Source organism: Gastrolobium bilobum, unplaced genomic scaffold (genome assembly GCF_033153095.1).
Source record: "Gastrolobium bilobum isolate Gb01-03AN ecotype WA unplaced genomic scaffold, APGP_CSIRO_Gbil_v1 utg1171, whole genome shotgun sequence".
Lineage (NCBI taxonomy): Eukaryota > Viridiplantae > Streptophyta > Magnoliopsida > Fabales > Fabaceae > Gastrolobium > Gastrolobium bilobum.
Window position 1 is genome coordinate 7,115 of NW_026898272.1, and position 10,278 is coordinate 17,392.

General features: G+C 33.4%; 1 protein-coding gene across 1 annotated transcript; it reads left to right on the forward strand.

The window, feature by feature from the left end:
• Positions 1-255: 255 nt before the first annotated feature.
• LOC133314384 (receptor protein kinase TMK1-like) lies at positions 256-4,588 on the forward strand. Its single transcript, XM_061515866.1, has 2 exons — positions 256-362; positions 4,471-4,588. Exons 1-2 carry the CDS (start codon positions 256-258, stop codon positions 4,586-4,588), a joined length of 225 nt encoding a protein of 74 aa, XP_061371850.1.
• The last annotated feature ends 5,690 nt before the right edge of the window (positions 4,589-10,278 follow it).

The following is a 10,278-nucleotide window of genomic DNA, read 5'->3' on the forward strand; positions in this document are numbered from 1 at the left end:
AGTATTTGATGCCTCCTTGGAGATGATATGAGGGCTAAGGTTGCAGATTTAAGTCTTGTGCGTCTTGCTCCAGAAGGCAAAGCTTCAATAGAAACAAGAATTGCAATAACTTTTGGATATTTGGCACCAGAATATGCAGGTATCTTTTTTGTTTTTTTCTACCCTACTCTTTGCAAGTTCTTGTAACATGGTTTCGTAGAATGTACATAAATAAGAACATATTTTGCGAGGCCATCGACCGCACAATCGAGCTCAATGAGTATTCACACCGTAACTGAGTTAGTTAGCCATTGTTGTGCCAGGGAACCATATCAAAGACTTGATGCAGGTCATGCTGTTAATGTGCTTTCTTCTCTTGTAGAGTTGTGGAAACCATATGATCATAATTCTAAATATACATATATATATATATATATATATATATATATATATAAATATACGTGTTATTCTTACAACCTCTTTTCACTTACAACATCTTACAATTTATTTTTCACCGTTGATTTCTGTCAATCCAACAGTTATGATTTATTAGGTCAAATTTATTAATTAATTATTAATTCCAATAAATTATTGTAACATCCCGCGAAATTAGGAAATTATATCAATTTTAGTGGGAAACATAGAGGCTTGTCTTGAACTCGGATCTTATGTATGTTTAGGGTGGACTTAATTTAAACCATGAAAATTGTGCTAAATATAACTAGGTGTGGGTATGTGTTTTAGGAATTTGAAACTCTAGTTAAAAGGATAGGAGTAACTTAATTATAATATAGAAAATCTTAAAACGTAGAAATAATAGGGAATAATAAAATACATCCTATTCCTTATATCTATTTTAATAAATCTGAATGAATGGTTCTCTATTGGTCTATTCTAGGTGCATGACCCATTGGCTGTAAATCACACTTTCTTCTTTATCATCCCTTTCACAATTGTACGCAGAATAGGAATGAAATAAGGTAATATTCTGGTCAATTGCTAAAAGCAATCAGCCCTAGCCGCCCCTTCGGCCTATGAGAGGAAAGTAAAGAGATTTCAATTTTCTTTATTGGTCCAACTCCACACACTCAATCCCATCGTATCCTCTCTCCATGTGCGCCTCATAGGGGTAAAGTTCATCTGTTTGTATCTTTTGATTCAGAATATATCATTCTGCCTTCACATCACCCTCTCCTCTCCATGCGTTTAGTGGTGGAGCTTCAAGCTGGGTGTTTATCAATTCTGCCCTTGACCCAAACTCAGCCGCACCTTAGGCTCCTTTCTCCGAATAAATCTTTGGTACTACTGTTGTACCTAAATTCAGTGCATCTCATCAATGAGAGCATTACACATCAGATCAGAGGAGAGAGAAACAAATTGACAAAAAAAAATAAAATTAACTGACATGTAATATTTTTATTGGTGGGATGCACTGAATCTTTGGTACAACAGTAGTACCAAAGATTTATTCCCTTTCTCCTCCCTATGCGTGTGATCTTGGAACCCCAAAGCTGTATGTTTGTCACTATCATTTTCCTACACCGCCAGCCTTAGGGGAAGAGCACAAAGAAACAAAATTTCACCTCATCCTCACCTACCACACAAAAACCGTGAGCAATCCTCCCCTCACCTCCTTAAAACCATGAGTTGAGAGGAAAACATCATCACCAAGTTTCGATTCTCTTCGTCTGTACTAGTCAGCTGCACATCAACGTTCAAGAAGGTATTATGTCCATCTACTCTATCATTCCTACACCCTCTGTTCGGCCCTTGATGGAACTTCCTCATTTGCATGCAGTAACAAACCGAGTTGTGGAGCATAGGAGGAGTGAAAGTGTTGCTCGCTCCTTGGTAGCTATTCCCCTTGACCATAGGTGAACGTTGGAGTCCCTACAAGAAGGTAAAGACCAAAACTCCAGTCATTTCCTTCTCTTCACTATTTCGACCCTTGTATGTGTACAAGGAGAATTGATTGTTGTCATTCTCCTTCCCTGTTTCTGCCTAGTGTGAGGACAGCCAACCCTTTTTTGCATGCAAGCCTATGAACTAATTTTGGGGTTTGGAATATAGCCCTCACCAAAATGTTGGACTGTTTCATTAATTGGCATCATATATCTAGCCTTGACTATGCAAAAACCGTGAAGACAGCATATTAAGGACCCTAATCACTTACACCTAAGTCATGTAGAAATATTATGAAACTGTGAAGTATAAGCACCTAATTAATGGACAAGAAACTGAACCTACATGCATGGAAGATCATGATTATGTCACTTATTATCTATTGGTGAAATAAGCTCTAAGTCAAAATAATTAAATTAGTGCAAGAACCATGAAACCCGATTTGATTCAAGCCTTGCATGTGTTTATAACTCATGAAGACAGCATGTTAAATAATCTAATTAGCTCATGTATAAGTGATATGAAGGTAGCGTTTTGTTAAATGAAAATCATAAGCACCTAGTGATGATTGAAAACCGAACATACATGTGTGGATTACCTTGGATTTTGTCAATTGAGGACAATTGGTTAACCAATCTTATGGCAGAACATTGTTTAGTATGTGAACATGGAACCCGATCATAAATCAAGGATTTAGGAGGATGGAAAAGCTATGTAATGTATAGGAATTTTATGTAATAAATTCTGACTTGGTACATATATTTGTTCGGTGCGCAAGATCCTAAAATGTGGACTGTTTGGTGCGATTTGATTAAAAGTTTGTAAGCGCCGAGGTAAGTGTTTGGTGGCGAGACCTTTTGTGACTATTAGCTAGTGTATGGAATTTTGAACTGTTGTTCACATGTGCCTTGGGTTTGTATCCTGTTAAATATTATTTGGAATCTGCCTTGGACTTGTCATAATGGAAATTCTATTTTTGGAAGTATTTGTTATATGAGATATATGGTACTCTGATTCTAATTTAGTCATGCCCATATACATCATAATTGCATCTGTTCTTTTTGTGCGTGTGAAACATATCATGGCATACACACATTATTCTCATGTTGTTTTGTGAACTATAAGTATTTATGATAAGACACATGTGTTTGAGCATGCATCATGTAGGCATCCCTCAGGTACTAGGGAACGGAACCGTGGCTCAGTTCGCATAGGTCGCAGATGGAATTCCCCTCTGATGGGCCAATTGGAATCTCCACTGTGTTAGTTAGTTAGTACGTGCACTGCAGTGCTATGAACGTACATTACTCTGGCGTTATATACGCATTCTGATTAGTATTCTGGCATTATATACGCATTCTTATTAGTATCCTGACGTTATGTACGCATTCTGATCCTGATTTAGCATCTATTCTGAATTTAAATGTTGATGCGACTGTTTTAGAATTTTGTACCTAGACTGATATTGTTGCAATACTGGTTTTGCTATCACACTACTGAGATTTTTCTCACCCCTTTTTGGGGCTTAATTTTTATAAAATTGCAGGAGGACGTAAGAGCAATTGATGACGTAGTATTTTGGATATCTGTTGTTGAGTGCTGCTGTTTAAATCATGTTGTTTGCTCGCTATCTATTTGGTTGTGTGCTGAATCTTGATGTTATATAGTTTTTGGAAGTTGACTAATTGAATTTAGTATTTATGTTTGGGGAACATGCAGTAGCTTGATGATTGTATTTACTTAAGACTTATGTAATTCTGGTTTTTCCTACTTTGGCAAACAATTTCTACCGTTCAAATTTCGGATTCTTGGGACTAAGTTTTCGAGCACTTTGCGAGTTTCGTTTCTGGGGCTACAGACCTTCGATTGGAGTATAATTTATATGTACTTAAAGCCCCAGATGTCTAGTTTCAGATTATATAAAGTTTATGTCAAAAGCATGTAGGCCTGGTTTTATATGATTTTTGCAAGTCAGGTAGTTTTTGGGAAACTTGTACTGATTTATCGGATACCTTGCGAGTTCTGTTTCAGGAGCTACAGACCTCCGATTGAAATAATTTTTATATGCACGTAAAGTCCTGAATGTCCAGTTTTCTTGTGTCAAAGAATTTTCTTTAAGCTATTAAATTCAATTTGATATGATTTTTTTAATGCAGCAAGGTTTTTCTAGAAAACTACTATTTCAGCAAATAGTGTACTGAATAAAGTTTCACTCTATTTTCCATGCACAACCAGATTTCGTTATATGATTTTATTTCATGACTTAAAAATGCAGTTTCAGTAATTAATTCAATTTCGTTATGACTCTAATCCGCTTAGCAGACAACTCCCTTGGATGCATACATGGGAGGGTGTCACAATTATAATCGTTGGATTGACGAAAATCAATAGTGAAAAAATAGGTTGTAAGAGGATGTAAAACTTTTAGGTTGTAAGAATAACTCTCCTTTATGTATGTGTGTGTGTGTATATATATATATATATATATATATATATATATATATATATACATGTGAGTGTGTGTAATTGACTTAGATATGTCTTGTCTTTACCACAAGCACTTACGAAGTGGCAGGCTTATGAATGAAGAAGCCAAATGGAACCATCTTCTTCTTCACTCCTTCTAAGATTAGATAACACACGCATAAGCATACCTACGCATCCATATGGATTTGCCAAGTCTTTCACATCAACAGATGGTAGGTGATCATGTTTTGTTGTAAATAATTGTAATTGTAAAGATGGTTATGTTGTGTACTTTCATTCCTCTTTGCTTCTTGCTTGCTTTCCTACTTGAACTTTTGTATCATTTTTCTTATTGTAGTCTCTTCCACGGTTAATCTTACACTTCCTCAGCGTTTGTTTACAGACTACTAAGTTGAGTTTAGATTCTTAGCACAATATGTATTTCTCATTTCAGCTCTTGTTTTTTTCCGTGAGTTACTATTCAGAGATTTAGATCAAATATCAGTTCTTGTTTTTGTCTAATGCGTTCACAATCTCGCACTACTAAAAAAACAGGTATTAGGGATGGACAAATTCCGCCCCTAAAAGCCATAAATCCGTCCCTAAATAATTTAGGGACGAAATTTGAGACGGAACAGTTTTTGTTCCTAAATCGCTCCTCGCTAATATTTTGGGACGTAACTTTAGTTCTGTCCCTAATAGGGACGAAATAAAATCCGTCCCTGACATGTGTTTTTCGTCCCTAATATTGTCAACAATTGAGAGTTGTAAAAGGTAGAAATCTGTCCCTAATAGGGACGGAATTAGGGAAGGATTTTGTCCGTCCCTATTAGGGACGAATTTTGTCCGTCCCTATAGTTCTGATTTAGCTACGATTCTATTGTTATTTAGCACGGTTTAACCGTGGCTAATTAATGACATTTTTTTATAAAAAAAATTAATAACGACAATAAATTAGGGCTATTTTTTTATTTATTTGCTGAATATTTTAGTCACAATAACCATAAAATAGAAACAAATTGAAAAGCAATAATATTTTTAAAAAGATCTAACAAAAGTTGAATACATATATTATCATCAAGTCCCAAACATCATCTCTGCATTAAATAATTGTCAAGCTTATCCAATCCCAAATTACAACATATAGAATAGGAGCTATAAGCATTAACAAATTACTTATGATGAAATGCTACTTTCCATCATCAACTTATTTGTCCACTTTGAATGAAGGCTTAAAGTAAGTTATGCCCTGCAAAGGTTTGAACACATTATTAGTTATCTAAAAAAAGCATAAAATATAGAGTCCAAAACACATTCTTATAACTCGTACAAGATACCTTCAAAGCTGTCTCGAGAGAAGCAGGGCCTTGTAGCTGTATGCATCACATTCTTATTTCATCACTAATTTCGTCCCAAATAGGAACAAATTGTTTTTCCGTCTCTAAATTCGTCCCAATTAGAGACGGAATATTTTCCGTCTTTAAAATCTGTCCCTAATGCAAACTTTTTTAGTAGTGCCGTACTTTCTAGATTCGGATCCATTCGAGAAGAAGTCATTCTCGTTAACGTGCAAGTGGTTCTATTCCATTGAGGCGAAGCACCGAAGAGTCCTGAGGTCGTTACGGCCAGAGCACCTGCCCGCTACCCGATCGTTGCAAATATACGTTACAGACACGCTGGTGTTGAAGGCGATGAACACTGTTGAAGATGATGATTTTAATAAAGCATATATTTTAACATGGACACGTGGAGTATTTTGATTGGGTATTTATGTCCAAGGTGGAATGTGACTCAGAGTTAACGTGACACCTCAGCGGCGCTACTAACGCAGTGGGATTCTGACTGACGGAAGGACTAACGTGGGCCTACTTTGTCTTTCTTAGGGATCTCGGGACTAATTTTTTTATAAGGGATGAAAATGGGGACCGTATTTTTTGTTAGGGACCTAAAAGAGGCTTTACTCTTATAATTTTTATCTAGGGGTGTATTGTATTAGGATTTTAAAAGATTATTTTCAAATAAATTTTTTACAGATTTCAAAAGATTATTAAGTATTATACTAATTTTTAAGATTTTTTATAAGATTGGATTTAAAAGAATTTTAATAAAATTTATAACATTTGAAAGGACAATATGAATTTATAAGATATTAAAAACCATATAATTTTTAACAAATATTCAAAATTACAAGAATCAATAAAAAAGAAAAGAAATAAAATGATATTAATAATCAACTACACTCTTTTCACGAAGCTTAATGTGACTTGGATAAGATTGGCAAATAACAAATTTTTCTTTGTTAATGTATTGCAAATAATCTAATGTACTAATCTAGTAAGCTATTAATATATTAAAAAAATTATGAACTAATAAGTTCACCTTCAAGTAATCTTCCCATACTTCATCACTAGAAGCGACCGTTGTTGTTATTGTGTCTCACTCAAAGCTAGTGTTATTACGCATAAGCATAGATATTTTGTTATATTGGTTCTTTAACCACTTTAGCCGACTCAAGTAATGATTATAAGTTTTAGGAAACCTAGTTTTTGCATTAAGATGATGAAGTATCACTTTTTCTACATTTTGCTTGCTAAGTGATCAATTAGCATCACACAATCCATTGTTGATAGCATCCACCAAGAGGTGCAACAACTCATTAGTATCATCCATGGTCCAAGATTCATAGTTCTCTTTCTCTTTGCCCTTTTTTTTGGAGAGTATCCCCCTATAATTCCATAGGTTCTCTATGGACTAATCTGGAGTTCAGGGCAGGCCTAGAAGTAAAGCTTTAAACCCTCCCAAATATCGTACTAGAAAGAATCGAACATATGCTCTCACCCTTACTTGTCTTTTCTTATTTCCTTATTGTGAATCACACATTTACTATAATAAAATTAAAACTAGACAATAATTAAAACAATTGAAATGAGATCACTATCAACACAATTTAAAAACAATTTACTATGACTTAAATGACTTTAAATGCACAGGTTTTTCTAATCACGGTTTATATTGAAAAAGGAAGTGGTAACCAAAAAATAACAAGATGCATAGAAAACCACTGCTCATAGTTATGACATCACGTGTTTCTTGCAAGTTCTTATTTGCTCTGTATAACAACCCCCACTGTCAAATAGATGACAGTGAATTAACTAAGTGTTTAAGTAGAATTTAAACATGTATTCAAGGAACTGGTAAACGAAAAATCATGTAATTGACATGATAAATAAGTTAAGAATACAGTTCATGCCAAACAAGTCTAATAGGAACCTAAAATAAGTATAAGGTATATGTGTGGACATAGATGTCATTAAGTGAAAAGTCAAGATTTCTTTGGTAATTGACCAAGGTTAGGTCAAAGGTTGATTTTAATGATGTAATTAAATTCTATAATTAATTTTATGGGTTCAAAGTGATCTTAATGTGATCAAATAATGTCTATATTAATTTCTAAAAATATGTCAAAGTAAGGAAAACTAATAACCAATGGAAATTGATTTAGGTCAAAGATGAATACAAAGTTGTTAAGTTAGTGACATAACTTAACTTTGTGAATTCTTTGCATGATTTTTAATGTATGATTGATTCTTTGTAACCTTGTATGTTTTATATTCTTAAAGGTCAAAGTCTAGTGTTGACTAACCAATTAGAATCAAGGTTGACTAGTCTTGAATAAATTGACCAATGAATGGAAAGTTTGAAAGTCTAAAGGTGTAGAAACTGCCAAGTAAGCAATCCTAATCACCCTTGCACTTGTTGGACGGTTTATGCAAGTGGAAGAAGAGGATCTAGAATGTTGTATTACAAGATGACAATGCAAGTGGAAAGTTTTAGGACCAATAGGATTTAAGCAAGTGTGCTAAGTTGGAAAATGTAAAAGTAGGTAACTTTGGTATTTTTTTACAACATAATCAGTCACCATTTCCTTTCTAAGTGTCCAATGAAAACCTCTTCTTCTTCTACACTTCATGGTTGTGGCATAGGCTAGAGAGAGAGAGAGCTTGTGAGTTCTTGAGTTTAAGTCGCTTCTTGGAGAAAATCTTTTACATAAAACTGATAGTTTTTGATCTTGTGATCCTAAATTTCTTTTCTTCTGGAAGAGCTTTGTAGTGAGAGAAACCTTCACCCAAAGAGAGTTGGTACTATTCACCTAGAGAGAAAGTTAGGGTTTTGACAAGTTATTTGGTGGAAAAAAAAGTTTGGTGTTCAATGAAGCTATTTAAGGTATTACTTCTAAATTTTGATGGTTGAAAGTTGATATTTCATGGTGTTGAAGTTTGATTAGGATTTGTGAAGATTATGAACATTTGATGTTGTTTGAAGTTGTTTTGAGGTTGTATGTTAAAACTATGTAAAACCATGCCTGAAAATGATTAAAACAAGTTCAAGAGTCTTGTATCTTGACAATACATAATTCGGCCATCATAGGGTTTAATGTGTAAACCATATGTTTGATGAAATGTTAAAATGAAATTAAGAGTGTAGGATAATTTAATGATGTTTGGTTCAAGATAAATTAATTGAAAAATATATGATAAAGTTATAATTTTTAAATTAAGGCCATTTGACCATGTTAAATTAAAATAGCTAGGATTGATATTTAATCATGTTAAGTTGATTAAAGTGTGCCTAGTGTATGATTAATTAAGATTTAAAGTGGTTTACATTGAAAATGGATCAAATTAATGACAGAGAAATTATATAAGTGTCATTGGAATACATAGTGTTAAATGTCAATGAATGACTTTGTAATTGAACAAGAGTGTTTAAAAAATGGTATAGTGTAAATGAATGTGAATTGTAAAGTGATTAAGTTGGTTAATCATGTAGAATAATTGCATGAATAATTCGGCCAACCTAGGTTCAATGTATAAGAATTATGTATGTTGATAATTAAATGTTGTGCAATGTTCAAGCAATAAAAAGAATGAAGATTAAACATGATTTAATTGGATTTGATGTGAGAAAAGTAATTGAATTCATATAGGTGTCAATATGGCTATGTAAAAAGAAAATGGTAAAAGAATGGAAGTTAAATTCATGTCATGTAGAGTTTGTAAACATGATAATTTATAAAGAAAGTTACACTAATAAAGTGTTATGTAAGGTTTGGGTATGATGTAAAATTAATCTAATATCAAGTGGTTATGGATTAGATTGAATGATGTATCAATTGAATAAATTGATTGTAAGAAAAGAATGCATGGAATTCATGAAGCATTGTGAAGGTTGTATGGTGTTTGTGAAGTTGAATCAAGTAAGATTCAAGTGGTTTTAAGGTATACTAAGCTTTAATGAAGTATTAAATACTTACTTGGGTTAGTGGTTTAACTAACTAGAATTGAGGGTTTAATGTTAAGGTGTGAAAGTATGTTAAGACGTGTGTGGTACGATATGAACTGTTAATTGAGAGATAATAAAAAGAGTGATTAAAAGAATTACCAAGTGGATAATTAAGTTAACATATGAATGGTATTTGGTTGTGTGTCAAGTGATATGTGTTTTGAATTGATGATTGATTATATTTTTATGAATAATACCAGAGTGTAAACAGATACAATAAGTTGAAGTAAAAATTGCAGGTAGCTTGGACAACAAGTTAATAATAAGAACGCCGAACAAGTAAGTTCTCGGTTTAGGAGCTTTCTCCATCTTAATGTCCCGTCGCAATCAAGTGGATTATGGTTTCTATTGAAATATCTGTGAGAAGTGTTAATCCTAGCATAGATTGCATTCATATAAGATCTATAATTATATATGATTGGTATGATTTAAATAATGCGATTTTATATGAATTAATGTAAACTTCTGTAAATTATTATATTAATGCTTGATGTATGGATTTGTATGTAACTGTATGATTTGTTGTGATTAATATGCCAAATGAATGATGTATTGACAGCATGTGAATTATGTATGATTGTTGTGAAT